Genomic DNA, 17,183 nt, shown 5'->3' with positions numbered 1-17,183 from the left:
CTTACTCTGAATTCCCAGGAAGTGGCTGAGCAATCTTCTTATAGCTTCATTAATTGGAAGGGGCTGTGTCCTCCAGAGGACTGCCAAAGACATTTCCTTCAAAAGCTTCATGTGTTTGTAAAAGTGAAACAGAAAGAGGGAGAAAATTGAAGGTGGCTGTAGCAATAGAAGCTTAATTTTATTAAAATTGTGCACATACTTCTTGCACGGCTGTCATAGTCAGGACAGTGGCTCTTATCTAGGATGGGAAAGGGCCGGACATTGAGTCTTTCAGAAAGAAATGGGTTGTCATACCTGTGGTAATTCTTTGAAAATGGAATTTTCAGGAGATGTCTTAGTGTGTTAACAAGTCCTATAGATTTAGTAATCATATATATGATATATGCTCTGTCTAATGTGGTACCTAGAGTACAGTTTCTGTTACTTGTGGGCTGTGTGTTCACTGAATACTAAAAACCTAGGGATTTGATTTTATGGGTGTTACTGAAATTAGTAAAGTTGGGTTGGGGGTTGTTTATGTACCCAGTTGGAGGAGTGTATGTAATGGCTGCCCCTTTAGTTTCAGTATTCTTGTACTTAAAAGTTGGAAAAAAGTTGTGACATGTAAATGATAAAGAGAGAGCAACTTGACCCCTAGGTGGAGGATAGATTAGCACATGCATTGTGGATTAATAAGGAAGAAGGTTTGTGTCTGCTTTGCAGATTTTTATATTTAAGTCTTTCTGAGCTCAGGAAGTTTTCTTTTAAAACAGCATCGTGACAGAAGCTGAATGTGTGCCATGTAGAGGTGAGCAGTATGTGGACAGGAAAGAGGCAGATACATATTCTTCAAGGGGTTGCCTGCCAAATCCAGCTATAAAACCTCTTTCAACCTATTTGTATTTTTACTGTCTTCAAGAAGGCAATTCACTTTGGCCAGGCAGTTGAATATAAAGAATCAGAAAGCTTAAATTATTTTCTTTTTTTCAGCAGAAGATTGTGTAGTCCTACTATATATAACAGTGCTCCTTCTAGAAAGAGCTGACATATTTTGTGTATGTATGTCTTAAGAAATTAGGATAATGCTGAAAATTAAAAGTTCAAATTCAGTTTCTTCTTAAACATAGAAGTCATGACAGACTTTTTGAATGCGCTAAACCTTTTTATTTGCTCAAATTTTAATGCTGCTGAATTTGGAAAGGGTTTGGTTTCCACTTAAGCAGTACTTGGTGCTTCTTAAGGCATCTCATGAAGTGGTCTTCATCTCACTACCAGTCAGCCACTAAACATTGCTAGGTAGGGTGTTGAGCCCAAGATTCTGAAATCAGCCTGAGTGTTCTTGGCATTTTGATTCTAAAGCACGTGTATTCACCAATATGTGGTTCTTCCTGAACTAAGGGGGGGGTGGTGTGCTGCTCTTCAGGTTTAGGTCTCCTGCTCTTTAGAGGAAGAGTCTGGAGTGCAAGTCCTGTGAGGAGCAGCTTGAGGGTACTGGAGTTGTTTATCTGGAGAAAAGGAGGCTCAGGGGGTATTTACTGCTCTCTGCAATTGCCTGAAAGGAGGTTGTAGTGAGCTGGGGGTCAGTTTCTGCTCCCAGGCAATCAGCGATAGGACAAGGGGAAATGCTATTCCAAACAGCTGATGTTGTGCCAAGGAAAGTTCAGATTGGATATCAGGAAAAGGTTCTTTGCTGACAAGGGGGTTAAGCATTGGAACAGGGTGCTCAGGGAGGTGATGGGATCACTATCTATGCCAGTGTTCATGAAATCAGTAGACATGGCACTATGTGATGATATGAGCATGGTGGAGTTTGGTCAAAGATTGGACTTGATGATCTTGGAGGTCTTTTACAACCTGAGTGATTCTAGGATTCTTTGGTTCTATATGGAGCATCCCTATAGCCCTAGAATAATGTAGGATGGAAGGGATTTTTGGTGGTCCTGTGGTCCAGCCCCTGGCTCAAAGCAAGTCCAGTTTGAGTAGACAGCTGAATGCATTTTTTTAACATATCTCCAACAGACTCTCTGAACAATGTGTTCCAGCATTCAACAAGCTCATGGTAATTTTTTTTCCTTATATTGAGTTGACATTTCCCATGTTCTGGCTTATGTCTGCTGCCTCTTGTCCTTCCACTCTTTACCTCTGAGAAGAGCATGGTTCCAGTTTTGTGTAGATGTTATCAGGTAGTTTTAGACAGCAACACAATCTCTCCTGAGCAAGTACATCTTCTGCAGCCCCTGCCTGCCCATGTGTCCTGTGCTGCACTCTGGACCTGCCACCTTCCCTCATCTCCATCCAGTAAATCTTGTCCTGAGGAGCCCAAGATGGTGCCTGCTGCAGTCTCCTAAATGATGAACAGAGGGAAGATCACATCCCTGTATCACCCCCCAGTCTCCTAAATGATGAACAGAGGGAAGATCACATCCCTGTATCACCCCCCAGTCTCCTAAATGATGAACAGAGGGAAGGTCACATCCCTGTCCCTGCTGGCTGCACTAATGCCTCCCAGGATGTGGCTGTTCAGTTGCTGTGGGGGCACACTGGTAACTCATGTCCAGCATGGTGTCCACTGGGACCCCACATCTTCTTATGCTTTCCAGCTGATTAACCCCTGTGGTGCACTGGTGCATAGAGTTGTTCCTCACCTCTCGTAGGATTTAGCATTTTCCCTCACTGAAATTTGTGTAGATGGTAGATAGCACTCAATGTCCACTTTGTATCATCATTTTAATCCTCAGGGATTCATCCCTATGGAGCACCTTGAGGGATGTGATTGTACCAGGTACAAGTTAGAGCAGAATTTGATCCTGCTGGTCCTTAGGATGCTGTCTGACATTACACCTGACCTGGTGAAACTGCAGCCACCTACTGACATGAATAGCTTTGCTCTCTCAACAGCCTGACCACTGGCTTGTCTTAATTTTCATATATCAAATTTAGTTGACTGTTCAACCCTAGAGTCAGATCAGCAATTTAAAGAATAGGTGGGCATCTATCTGCTCTGAAAAAAAAAAAAAAAACCCCAAACATTTTCTTTTGTCCCTCTCAGAAAGCTTGAATGACTTGCCCACAGCTGCATAGGTTGAGATGTGGTGCTGAGAAAGACAAGACCTTTGGTATCAGCACAAGACCTTTTGGTTTCAACACACAGACTGGATTAGGCTGATGGTGATTCAAGGTTTTACAATATGGTTTTGTTGGTCCCCTCCAGATTTTTTTCTGGGTTTGCAAATATTGTAGGCAGGTGGATAAAACAAAATTTGTTGGGAAATGAATCATAGATGTCTTAAAATTCTGCAAGTCATTTGAGAGAGCTGCTTTAAAAATGCTCTTAATTCTCATTTTAAAAATAGATTATCCAACTGTGAAAAATCTCACTGAATATTTATTAAAGGATAAGTAGCTAATTAAAACCCTGTCCTGGTTTTTGCAATACCTAGCAGTGTTCAGTGGGTGACTGGTGGTGAGATATCATTGTATTTGAAGGCAGATATGCTGTTCTTAGCCTAAAATTCTATATATAGTCCTGCTCACAACTTACAGAGCTCAGAAACTGAAACCTTGTTAATTGGCTGTTACCACCTTCTGTTGTGCCTTCACTCATATTGGCACTGAAATGCTTGAGCAGGGCTGCTTGTGAAAGGGAGAGGTCAGCTGGTACAGGAAAACTGACAAATGCGTGGGGTGTGAATTCCCAGTGAACAAGACGGTGAAAGAAACTTTGAAACTTACTTATAGGTTTAGAAGACCTGTTAGGGGAAGAAATGTCTGTCTGTACCTTGGGGTGGAACAGCTCCAAGGAAGATTTCTTTGGGGTTTTTTTAGAGCAAGATGTCTTGCATGTTTGGAGAACAATAAAGAATCAAAATTGTTGCTCTCTCTCCCATTGGAATGGAAAGGTGATTAGCTACTGAATCATTAGAAAATAAACCAAGTTCAGTATTTTTATGGGCTAGGAAACCCCTATGTGGCCTCCCATCTAAGGAGGCTCTGTGACTTGCTGTGGTGCCTGTGAGCTTTGGCATGTTTGGAGCTGTCATCTGCCTGCTTCTGTCTTTGTGCCATAGGAGGTGAATATTCCTCTTCTTCTCCTCTACTTTTAACTTACTTCCTTTTAGATTGTCTGATTGCTCAGACAATGATGAGATGAGCCAATTCAAAGTGGGCACTCCCTGCTTCTACATTAGCTGCTGCTTGCTGCCTCTGTTTGAGGGGGGCTTCTGTGCTCAGTTGGAAGTTCAGCTGGATCTTTATTAGGAAGATGTAATGTTCAGATATACCTCACCTCTCCCTACTGCTCCTTATATACTGCATACAAGATTGTTCAGTAGCTACAGACATCCTTCAGAGCAGTGAATTGCTCACAGCTCCAGCACATCACCATCCCTGGGATTATTAATGGTGTTTAACTGAGACATCTCAGCAGAGCCCAGCTGGGTCATGAGCTGAGCCCAGCCTTGGTTCCCATGGCAAAACACAGTTGAAGGAGCTGTCCTGCCCAGGGCATGCAGCTGTGCATTGGAGTGAGAGGTGGTCGTGTGCTGGTATCAGTGCAGCAGGGTGCTGCTTTTGTGGGGGGTTAATGTGGGGCAGATTGCCAGTGCTTATAATAAATCTGTGTGTATCTGTAAGTCGAGATGAGATCTCTTCCTGAAAACATGCAGGAGATTGGATACAAGTTCTTGTCTCACTTCTGGAATGGTTGAAATCCCTTGGCTTGTGTCTTTCCAGGTCAGTTAGTAGTCTTAAGCTCTAGGCTTGATTTTGTAATTTTTTTTTTTAATGAAAACATTGAATAAATGGTTTATTTCACATTTGCAGTAGAAAACTAGGACAGCACTTGAATTGTATCACTCCATTTTTGAGACAGTTTTTGGTAATTAGTCATGAATTTTTATTATTTATATAGAAGTGTATCACATTTACTAATTTTTATTCAAATTTATGTATGTTTATTTGAATAAATTTTCTGTTGGTCCAGATGACCTTCAGAGCTCTTTTCCAACCTCAACTCTTCTGTGAGTTCATAAAGCTCTTTCATTTTTCTGCATATCAGGAGTATCTCTGACTTTAAAAGTATCAAAATCTGTTGCAGACAACAGTTATGACCTAAAAAGATGGTGTTGGGAGTTTTTTTGAATGTCTAACACAGAAGCTTGCTACTGCTGCAAGACAGGACAGGTTTGCTCACTGGAGTGCAGCTCCCCCACATCCTGGCTGTCACACTAGAAACAGTGTTGTCTTCTGGTTAGGTTATTGAGTAAAATTAATAGTCCAAAACCCTCTTTGAAACAGATGGAAATTTAGGCATGGATACAACTAGGCATGGCACATATTCCTGAATCTATACTAACATGGTGTTGGGCCTTGTTGTACCAGAGTCATGCACGGATCATTTTGTTGGGTCAGAGAGTAAGGCAATATTAAAGGCTATTTTCATAGAGTATTTTTACTTATTGTACTCTGAGTGACAAGGTAGGAAGTTTTTTGACCATAAAGACTTGAGAAAGAGAAAAAAAAAAGGTGAAATGCAGAATTCGTTATCAGATATCAAAAAAGAGAATAATATTTACACTCCATGTCTCCTCGTTCTTTAAATTATCACCAGCGGTCAAAAATGCATGGCACTTAGCTGGTTTCAAATATATTTTAGTAACATTATATAGAAACAAAGGACAGCATTGCTTCTGGTTTTTATCTAAGTAATAAAAAATTATTTTAAATTTAATTCAAGTGCAGAATAAAATAAGTTTCTCTTAGGCAGTTTAGGGAGCAAAATAATGTTTAAATTTAGCGCAAAGTATCTGTGTAGCTTTTGTAGTGGAGACAACCTCACAATTGATATGAATTTGATAGCATTTGTGGGAGAATGCCATGAGTTTTAATGAAATGTTAATGAAATAGTGTGGTCAGATGGACTTCACCATGAAGCAGAAGGTGTGTGTTATGTTTGTGCCCCATTAAGCCATATTTTGATACTTGGATAGGGATTTAGTTGGACGTGAGCTTTGGGTGGAGTGAAATGTGTTTCTAAATCCTCACCATCCTTTGCTGCATATGAAGTGATTTCTCCATCTGGCTCCCTTAGAGGGAAAGCCTCAGTGGTTTCTGTGCCCAGACAAGGAAGTGCACAGCAGAGAGCTTTTGTTTTAAGAACATTGATAAAAAGGAATGGTTTAATTAAGTGTAAGGAGAGCTGTTGTTGGGTAGGGAAAACAAATAATGTAGACGCTGTGGGTTTTATAACTGGGATAGGTTTTTTCCCTTTGAGAGTTCAATAACATTTGCTTTCTGAGCACATAGATTAAGAGAAAGACTTTGATGGGATAAAAGTTGTGAGGACAAGCGCTGATTTTTAATGTATAAAAGTCATCACTCTCGTGCAGCTATTTAACAACATAAAAGCAGCTGTATTTGCCTCTACTTAACTCCCTGTAATGCCAATTTTATTTTCATTCTGTAACTGATCCTGTTAGTGATGAACTCTGGCTGATACTACATTTCTTAGATACACAACAATTTGGACTTGAGTGCTCACTGTGTTTTTGTAGCTTTAGATATTATTATTTTTCCTAAGAAGCTGTAACCATCTGCATTTGAAGTTGTCTGTTTGATATGCCCCTTTGATACTTAAGCCTCTAAGTGGCTGGAAAATTGAATGAGAGCTGGGCAAGCAGAGAAAAAGAAGCTAGAGTATAATCAGTTCCTTTGTGGGAAGATAATTGTGATAAAGGCATGAGACTGTAACCAGTTTGCTTTTGTTTCTGCTCTTGCAGGTTGCCTTTCCCTGCGGGTGACCGGGTAACTTTTAATGGGAAGGAATGCATCTGCCAGAAATGTTCCCTGCCCCCTTCCAGCAGCACTGGCTCCTTCCCTGTACAGAACCTGAGAAGTAAGTACGGATTTCTGCTCTTTTCAGTCAGTGCTTCTTAGTCTGCACAGGTTTCAAGGACATAATTTTACACCAGTGTGTACAATTGGAACTTCTACTACTCTGCTGCATAAGAGGTGTCGTGAAATTCGAGGTAGCCACATGAAAAAGTATAGGGTGGTTTTTCAAGAAAGTCTGATATTTAAAAGAAGCACAGATGGTGCCATTATAGGATTAACAATACATTGAACCTCTCAAAGATTAAAATGAACTAAATCAAATTATTTGGAGAAAGACATAATATAGATGCTAGTATTTTTGAGGATTCAGTCCAAGTCCATCTGAAATAAAAGCCAGGGTGAGATTTAATGATTTTTAAGTGTTCCAGTTCCAGCTTCAGAAAATATCAGTGGCAGGACTGCATGGCTAAATACTACACAGCAAGGGGTTTAATGTGTGAAGTGTCAGTGGGGGGCATTCACCTTGACCTCAGACTATTGTGCACTATCAGAAGACACAAGCAGTAGAGGAAAGAAATGTGGTCTTTTTGCACCAACTTCTTTGCAGTAAATCATAGAGGGGCGTTGTTGCTCTGGACTCTGTTCCTCTGCTCTTTTGCTCATAAAGTGCTGCCATGCTTTAAGAGTCCACTGCTCACTTCATGTAATTAAACAGCAGCAGCAATGCAATTAAACAGCAAAGACAGAAAAATTTTTAATGACTGTTACATCAAGCTGGATTCAGCATGGCTGAGGAAGGGCCCTATGGATTGCTCATCTTCCTGTGTAAGGAGTCTAGCCCACTTCTGGGAGAAATCTCTCCTTTTTTCTGTTTTCTTTCCCCCCCCACATTTCTTCAGAGAAGTTTTCACCATCTCGTTTCTACAGTTCATCAGCCAAACCTGCTGTGTGAATGCCCTGTGAGATATTCTATGGATTCCTCTTGCTAATGCCTTTCTCTTTTGGGGATAGGTTGGCCCTCTCTGTTGGGTGCTTTCTCTTGTCACTTATTCTGCAGATGGATCCTCCTTGGCCATCTTTGCTGTCTCCTTGTCACATGTGAAAGGTGCCTTTGACTACAATGGACATTATTAGCCTGGTTGAGTACTGACAGGACAAGTTCATTTGATTGTCTGTGGTACAGAATCCTTTAATGTATTTACATTCCCTTTCTCTGTGCACACACACACCGTGGGGAGTTTTTCTTGTCATTGCATTTCCTCAGCTCTCTTGGGTCTGCACTGAACCTTCCCAGAGCACAGATACCTGCAAACCTCAGCAAACCACTTGCCTCAGAGGGAGACAGCACTGGGAGCAAGCACATCTCTGTGGCAAAACCTGACCCTGGAAAATAAAATTTTACCTTTTCCCCACATTGCATAGAGCAGTGAATGGTGTATCTCCTGACAAGAGCTTTCTTGGAGAAGACCTTAATGCTTTAAACGAGCAACTCTTGTTAGTAGTGCACAAAAACATGATCTCAGGCAAACGTTTTCAAGGAAGGAGTAGTACACTGACCCTGTGTTACATTGGGTTTGTTCCTGTCTCAGAACTGTCTGATGTGTACCATGTGTGCTGCTCCCCAGCCTGTTTATCTCAGCAGTGCTTTCAGAACATCTCCTGGGGACTCACTGAGCTCCCAGCATCACTGCCCCCTCTGACAAGTCCTTCTATTTTCATCCTCCCCTTTTGCTTCTAACCTCCTTCATGCATTCCATTTGGAAGAAATGAACAATGTAAAATACTTGCTTCCTGCCTGAGTCCTTGATTTTTTTATTATATAAGTACCTACCTTTCTGTTTTGTTTTGTTTTATAAAACAATAGCTCTGAAAACCTCTTGTGACAGTGTTGATTTTGAGAGAGTACTCAAGGAAGAATATTAACATGGAGCAGCAAATTGATGTGTTCTGCAGAGTTATTGCTTGAAATTAGTTGAGTCACCAAAGGATGCTGCATCCAAGCTGGGAAGACAAGGACATGCATCAGTAGGCACTGTTGGCATAGCAACCACAATATTTGTTTGTAATTATCTGGCACTTTACAGAGAAAGCAGCAGTTGGAAAAAAAAAAAAGTAGCTCACAAAATGCTGCATTTCTGCCCACCCAAGCTTAAACCAGATGAAAGGTGAATGACATTTGAGCACATGATGTTGTGTTCAGTTTGTGAAATAAACCCTCAAGCAGTCGGATTAAATTAGATTTCCAGATGAATCCCCAGTACAGAGGAGATCACAAACAAATTTCGGATTGCAGTTGAACAACAGATACTGTAGAATACTGCAGGGGCTAAAACCAGGCACACACCCAAATGTTCTTTATTATTAGCAAAACTCAAATGTTCTGATCTGTAGTGCACATGCTTTTGTGCTAGGCTTGTTTCCAGGTATTGGTGCTCTGGAGGGTAACATTAAAGAGCCACATTATTGCTCCCTCAATACATTCCAAATCCACTAAAGGAAAATACAAACTGTGCTTTATCATTGTGTGCTCAGAAGTGAAACATTTACAATTTCACTTACACTGTCTCATTAGGGTCATGTAACCAGTGAAATACAGTCTTAAATCAGAAAGTTTTTAAGAAGACTGTTTAAATGCTTTAATGAGATCCTAGGTTGAGAGTTCTGTCTTAATAACTTGATAAATCTTTCTAATGCTTTTGCATAGCTTTGTCTCCCATGTAAGATATTTTTATGGGTTTGTTTTCTCTCCTGGAATTTCTGAATGATTAAATGTCTTTCAGGCTTTGTCTTTTCTCTAGAAAATTATTGGTATACCTGAAGAATTCCTAAAAATACTATGTATTTTTCCACATGAGATGGAAGATATTTTATGGAGCATTAGAAGATTACTGAGATATTGCTACTAGAATCAATTTATCGCTGGCATTTTTCCCTTTTTTCCACATATTCTACTATTTTTACATTTAGTAAGAAAATCATCCACAGACAGGAAATCTGTAGAGTGAAGGATGAATGAGAGTTGGACCTTGTAGGGTGTTAGAGGCTTCATTTGGGTTATAGAGAACCAGATCCATGTCTATGTAACATCTTTGAAGAGGGCAGAAACTGATTGTAGGTTTGGCTTTTGCTAGCTTAGTGAAAATCTTCCATTGTTAAAAAGAAAGGCAACCAAACCCCCAGAGAGTCTTGTTCTGAATTACTCTTTCTGGGGAGCATAACTGGTTTACCTACAGCCTGTTTAACCAACACAGACTAACCTCTGTTACCAGTTAGTGCATGTTTTACATGTATTTTTTGTTAGCACCTCTTGAAAGTTTATATAAGTGAGTTTTTTTAGAGAATAAATACATAGACAGCCATCACTTTCACATATTGAAATGTCACTAATGCCTCTTAAGTATTGGTGTGTTTTACTGGGTACAGGAAATTTCATACCGGGATTTCAGCTTGGATTTTTTTCATGGTTGCAAAAAGAATTTTGAAATAAGTAGAGCTTGCAGATCCAAAGGCAAAGGCCAATATGAAGAATCAGTTGTTTTACTCTTGGTCTTTTTTATTTCTTTTATCAGGCTGATTTGCAGTGCTTGAAAAATCAATCAGCAAAACTTCATTTTTTAAAACACAGTATAAATGAATTAAAATGAACCTAAGTCACTAGGAAACTAAAGCTTTTTTCTTTGAATGATGCATGTTTTGTGGCAATTTCAGAGCTTTCCAAGGGCAGCAGCAGTTGCCATCCATCAGTGAGCAGTGGATGGAGCCCGGGTGAGCTGGCGCTGGGACACTGATGGATCCTTGTGCTGCTGTAACCAACTGCTGCATGACCACCTGAAGAATATGATTCACTCATTTGGGCTTTTCTCTTGCAGATTGTGGGGGCTGTGGTTCAGAAATAAAAAATGGGCAGTCCTTGGTCGCCTTGGACAAACACTGGCATTTGGGCTGTTTTAAGTGCAATACATGTGGCAAGCTACTGAATGCAGAGTATATCAGCAAGTAAGTAGAGGAGTATTTTCACCTCTTTTAATCATTCTTTTAATGCCAAATAATTAATTTATCATTGCATTTATTTGCATTGTTAAGGTTTAAAGGTAATGCATAATATAGAAATATAATATATATTATAATAATATAAATAAGTAATATAATATATAAATGCATATTGCAGTACCTTTATATATACATATATACATATATATACATATATATACATATATATATATTCAGAAATGTGTAAGATATTAGAGATTATTGTCTAAATTATTACCTAAATTGTATTTAAAAAAATGAAATGGAGAAAAGTGGAAGTAACATTTTTCCATTTACCTGGAATGGGACTTGACAAAGCAGCTATACTGCAGAGAGGCAACAAGTGGAATTTGGAAATTGGAAAGTCACGAATGCATGCCCTTAGATACCTATGGTTTTGCTCTCTGTGATGCTGTAATGTAAAGAAGCAGGTACTGTTCTTTCTATATGCATTACATAAGAGGAAATGTTAGCCAGAAGTTCATTAAGGATGTACATGCCATGATTTTGTGCAGCTCCAGACCCTCATGCTGTCAAATTTGGACTGAGTGTGATGACAGCAATGAGAAAGAGCACAAAGCACCCACACAGACCATGTCCCATGTCAACACTTGGATCACTTTGATCACTCTGCCAGTGACATGCAGGCCTTTCACTGGCCAAGGCACCTGGGATTAATTTCTGCTTCAGAGAAGTGGATTATGTTGAAATTCGGTTAAGCAGCAAAGTAACTCAGTCACCAGTGCTCAGAGATGATGGAATTTCAGAGCCTATGTCCCCCTGAGTTTCAACAATTCTTTGGATTTTGATTAATACAAGTACAACATTTAATTTCACAGCTTGCACTGGAGAACAATATTTATTAAAATGGTGTTCCTAAATAAGGTTTTACATTGTCTCAATGTTGGGCTAGTCTGCTGTATTTTAGTTGAGTGCTTTTTTTTCTTGTTATTGAATATACCTCCCACCATAAATTGTAAAGATATAATTACTGCAAAATCGTCTTTTTAAAAAGGCTAAATGCCAAACAAAATAACTCAAGAGAAGAAACATCCTGTCTTTAATTAATTCAATTAATTATTGTGATAACTTCTAGGTTACTCTCTAAGAAATCCAACTTCCAGGCTATAAAATTAATTTCTATGTTTCTCCAGGGAAATGTCTGATAAAATTATGCCTCTACTGATAAATCTGTCTGATCATGGGCTGTTTTAGTATAACAAACAAAACATATTTAACTATGTTTAACTTGAACTTTGAAGCACGAGAAGAGTCTCCAGTTTCTTCTTAGAGCAATTTATTTTCATTCATCCATTTAATGGTCTACATGTACAACTTAGTAAAATTGTAAAATGTAAAATTAACAGGTTCTTGTCAGGGCAATAGTCCAAGTGATCTGGTTTCGACACTTTAAAATAAAAGCTGAGACCCCAGGTTTTTTTCCTCATATCTCTAAATTGTCTCTTAACTCACTGGTGGTGGTGAAATAGCTGCTTACATCATGCATGAGCACACTGCTGCTCAGGCTGAATTCTTGTAGTCATTGCTGGCTTCTGTGGAGCAATTCCCAAGTTGTTTGATCCATGACTGCCTTTAAGCAAGTCCAGTCAAGTGTGCCAGTAGATTTAAATGTTTTTCAAAACTTGGTTTACAGACAAGATATTTGAGAAATTGCTCTCTGCAGTCTTAGCTAAAGGATTGGTAATACATATATCAGATGATACATCAGTTGGATGAATTAGATGATAAGAGGGGAAGAGTAATATGGTGAAATAACTTTCCAGAGAGGAGGAAACACGTGAAAGAAGTAATGGGTAACATGATTAAACAGGTGGTGTGAGGGTCTCAGAGACTGAGTTTTATTACAAGGCTGATGGCTGAGTTTGGCAACAAAGGAGAGAAGTGGTCCAAAATAGTTGTTCATTACTATTCAGCTTTTTACAATATTAATGACTGCGAGGGAGGCAGGAAAGCCCATAAATACCCTATGCAGTGTTGAAGCTGACAAATTTTAGATGCATAATCTCCCAGTGAACTGTAAGCTCACATAAAACAGCATCTGTACAGCCTGTTGTTCTTCCCTAGGGATGGGGTTCCATATTGTGAAACAGACTACCACGCCAAGTTTGGGATCAGGTGTGACAACTGTGAAAAGTACATCACAGGAAGAGTGCTCGAGGTAAGGAGAACCTGTCATTCAAGCACATCCCAAAGTGTACAAAAAGACTAGCTCTTTTGGGTTTGGTCCTATGCTCACAAATGAGTGTTAATGCCACAGCTTAATGTTACTTTTAGTGAATACCAGGAACTCTGTCTGTAATCAGGTTTTTTGTTTCTTCTGTTAATGATTTGGTAATACACAAACTCCCTAAATGGATATTTATGGTACTGGAGAATGTTCAGGCAGCAGAAGTAATAAATGAATGTGTTATCAGGCACATTTTAAAACTTGCATTAAATTCATTTGCAATGTCTGCTTTTTTGTATTCTCTTTTATGTTCCCCAAAGATAGGATGAAGCTGTTGAAAAGTAAAATGAATGATTTGAACTGTGTTTTTGCAACCAGAAATGAACTGTGTGGCAGAGATTTGTTTGCACTTGTTGTTCTAAGAAGCAGGAAATTGTTTAGTGTAGGGTTATGTTTTTATGCATTATGCAAAAATTTCCATATAACTGACCCAATGTCACAAAATTAATATATTCCTTTGATCAGAATAAAATTTATCCTTGGATCTAAGTCTGTTGCTACCCTGTCAGTCATCGATTATCTGCTTTTTCTTTCTGCTTTTCCCTGTGAAGTCCAAGCAGCACTGGAGTTAGGAAGAGTTGCTGGGTTCACTCTTTTCTCTTCATCAGCTAAGAAAGCCTGGAGAAATCCCAAAGGGCTTCCACCAGTGAAAGATCTGCTTGGAATCACACAAAGACTTAACTGTCCAAGTGGTGGACAATGATAACTTGTTAGGAGCTGATGAGCAAGTATCCATACTAGATGGGAATCTGTCTTGGATGGGATGATATGGTGTTAACATAGGCACAAGAGATTTTTCCATTAACAAATGTTTTTACAGACCTTTCTGAAAGGAGATTTCTAAAAGGGAATTTGAAAGAGTATAAAGACAGTTTTCTTACTTTTTTGGACACAATTGTCTCAACTGGAAGAGGCAAAACAAAAGAAAACATCTTAAAACCTTCAAAAATGTAAAAGGTGACCATGGAAGCTGTTATATATTTTCAGAGGTGTCAAGCATTGACACTGAATGAAAGGGAGTAAAAGGGGGTGAGATTTGAAAGTGAAGGTAATTAGGAGAGGTGAATGCAGAGAGAGGAGTTAAAGCTGTGGCAAATTTGGAGTGCACTTACTCAGAGCAGTTTACAAGGAGTGGTTAATGCTGAGACAGGAGAAGAACAGAAGCTCCAGTTTCTGTACTGACTCTTGGCTTCACAATATTTTGTTTTTCTATCCTGGTTCTTGAAATATGTGCAAGAATCCTCTTTTTATGTGGTAATATTTTACCTGCAGTATGGTTAAACAATAGCATGTGGTATGGTATGATTAAGAACTGGGTCCTTACTGTCTCTATGGGTAATAAAAAGAAAAAAAAAGCCTTAAAGATCTGCAAAGTAACATTACCAAGTGTGATTTGTGGGACCTGGGAGCACATGTGACTGTAGCTGATTCTTCTGACTGCTTGGTGAGAGTGTACTGAATAGGAAAACGGTTCCTTGTTTTTATGGTAGATGGGCCAGTAACAAACTTGGGAAAAGCTAATTTTTGAAAGCTGTTGTAGGAATTCTACCATGACAGATTAAGTAGGATGATTTTGGTCAGTGTGTGTGTGTGTCCCTCTCCTCTCCACTCCTCAGTGTTGCTCTAAGGACAGCTCTGTACCACTGATCCTCATCTTGCTTTGGTACTGGTTCAGGCTGGGAACTACATTCATTGGTCTGTGGCATTTAACTGTGGAAAAAAATACTGGTGCAAGATTCCAGAACCTTTAAAAAAAAGTAGATGAGGAGAAAGGACTTTCAGCATCTGTAAAAGCACAGATAGTATCATTGTGAAACAGGAAACATAGGTTGAGGTTAGAATGGAGCAGGAAATGGATTTGAATGGTTACAATGGCATTTTAATGTCTGGACACTTGTTGGAACAACCTGGAAATTCTATGATCTCTAAATTTTTTTCTATAGAACTGTACAAAACAATTTGTTGGTTTGTGTGCGACAAAGCTAATGAAGCTTGAACATGGGTGCGTGTCACATGTCCGAGCATTCTGCTGTCACAGTAGGTCCTGTTCCTCATGACATCTCCCAAGATATCTGCTCCCATCCCCTCTGTTTTGCCATGACACATCTCAAGAGCTGCCTGTTCTCAAGGAGTGACTCACACTGTGAGCCCTCTCCCATGGTGATCAGCCTGGGTTTCCATGACTCTTTGGAGCTCTGGAAGGGATCACTTAAACAGCCATTGAGTTTCAGTGTGGATCATGGAGAGCAGCTGGGTGAGGAGGCAATGCACACACCTCCTTTCAGCAGGAAGGCAAACAAAAAGTCACAGTCTGAGCAAGCAGCTTTGAAAGGACTCAGAAAGCATGTCCATAGCTAATGTGTTTAAGGCATTTGTTGTTTGTGTGCAGCAGATGGGCTTGTTCTAAAGGCTTGGAACTGGGCTGATCTCTTCTCTCTCTCTCTGGTCTTGGTGTCAAACTCGATGTCTGTTTGTCCCTTGCAGGCTAATTGATATGTTTGTGTATCTCCTGGTCAGGAGGACAGAGAAAATACAGGGTAGCAATGCCTGTTCTTTGTTGGAGGATGCATTATTAGTGGAGTTGTCTGGAATATTGACACATTTTTTGAAACATCAGTATTTTCTTTTACCATCTTGAATATTATCTGGAGAAACACAGAAATAATAGGGCAAATTGCTCTTAAATTGGGGGGAAATCTTGACAGCAATACTTATTAGGCAGGGGAATGCTCTCCCAAGGGAGCTGCTGGAAACCATCACTTTGAAAGTCTTGTAACAAGATTGGACAAGGCACTGGAAAATCCATGTTAGGGAACAGTCCTGCAATGACAAAGGGAGGGACTATATGACCTAATAAGATTTTTTCCATCTCTGATTTCTGTGATAATGTCAGGAGGACAGCTGCTTCCAATGTTATTCTGTGACTAGATTTTATAATATTGTCTCCCTTTCCAACACTTGTTCATTTTAGGTGTTTATTCAGCAGAAAGGAAGGGAGTGTCAACCAGTGTGAGTTACTGATAAGTTATAAAATATGGCTGTTTTTGTAGGTCCTCAGCCAAATACAATGATGATTTAGTTACCTAAATTCTTCTCTCAGCCCATTTTCTGAGGGCCAGATTCATTCAATGTAGTAAATGGGCTTAGACACAGGATAACTTTGTTTATAATTCCATTCTAGTGCCTTTCTTCCCCTCCACTCCACCTTGGCTTGCACCCACTCTTCCAGGGAACTTGTACTGGAAAAGCTATAAAAGGGGCTGAGTTCATTTATGGAGATGATAAATTTTATTACTTTTAACAGCAATGATTTTGCTGTTCTGTTCTTTTTGGGGTTTTTTTTGTTTTGTTTTGTTTTTTTTTTTGTTTTAACCCTACCCACCAGTGCATTTATGGGCAAGATTTGCTTTGCTTGTGATGCATACAGAACACTCTTAAATACAAATCAATCCTCTCCTAGAAGTTGTGTTATTTTATCCCTGACCATATATATTGATAAACCTTCCAACTTAAGTGAGGAGCAGGAAGTTGCTGGAGTTTACTTTTGTAGTTTGACTTAAAATGCACTGTGACTGAAAACCTCTAGGGAGAGAAAGGGTTTACTTCAGTGCTCATGCTGTATCTCTGCTGCCAATCCTGCAATAGTTAGCATCATGCAATAGCACCCGTCTTAAAATAACAAGCCATTGATTTTTATGACCAGCCATTTCCCTTTTGTCACGTTGCAATCCATTTCTCTTCACTTAGAGCTAAAAATATTTTTCTCCTTTTTTCTATTACAAGCAGTAATTTATTAGTTAAAATTTCAACTTGTGCTAATGAGCATATCCTAAAAAATCTTAATTGTCTTTTAAAAAAAAAAATTACTGTATGTCTTATGATAATACAGAGCCTGCTTTAAACTCCTTTCATTCAAGAAAACATTTTCCAGTTCTTTCCTCATTTTAGTGAGTCTTTTAGCTGCATTTTGCTGGGGGAGGCAGAGATGTGTAGTCTGTCTCTCGGTCCTTCCCACATAGCAGGTTGTGTAAAAGGTTTGGAAAGCTGTTGAGGTTCATGACAAAGCTGTGTGACAGCCAATGACTCCTCCTTGTCC

At 39.4% G+C, this 17,183-nt stretch overlaps 1 protein-coding gene across 5 annotated transcripts in view; it reads left to right on the top strand.

Moving 5' to 3' along the window:
* Positions 1-17,183, top strand: part of ABLIM2 (actin binding LIM protein family member 2) — a 131,181-nt gene that overhangs the window by 52,090 nt on the left and 61,908 nt on the right. For all 5 annotated transcript variants that reach the window (XM_036381818.2, XM_036381816.2, XM_036381811.2 and 2 more), the window contains exons 4-6: positions 6,756-6,871; positions 10,680-10,806; positions 12,925-13,018. In XM_036381818.2, coding sequence (XP_036237711.1) covers positions 6,756-6,871; positions 10,680-10,806; positions 12,925-13,018 — 337 coding nt within the window. The remainder of the gene's footprint in view (positions 1-6,755; positions 6,872-10,679; positions 10,807-12,924; positions 13,019-17,183) is intronic.

Source organism: Molothrus ater, chromosome 4 (assembly GCF_012460135.2).
Source record: "Molothrus ater isolate BHLD 08-10-18 breed brown headed cowbird chromosome 4, BPBGC_Mater_1.1, whole genome shotgun sequence".
Classification (NCBI taxonomy): domain Eukaryota; kingdom Metazoa; phylum Chordata; class Aves; order Passeriformes; family Icteridae; genus Molothrus; species Molothrus ater.
The sequence above is the reverse complement of the archived record's forward strand: the minus strand, read 5'-3'. Positions and strand labels throughout refer to the sequence as shown.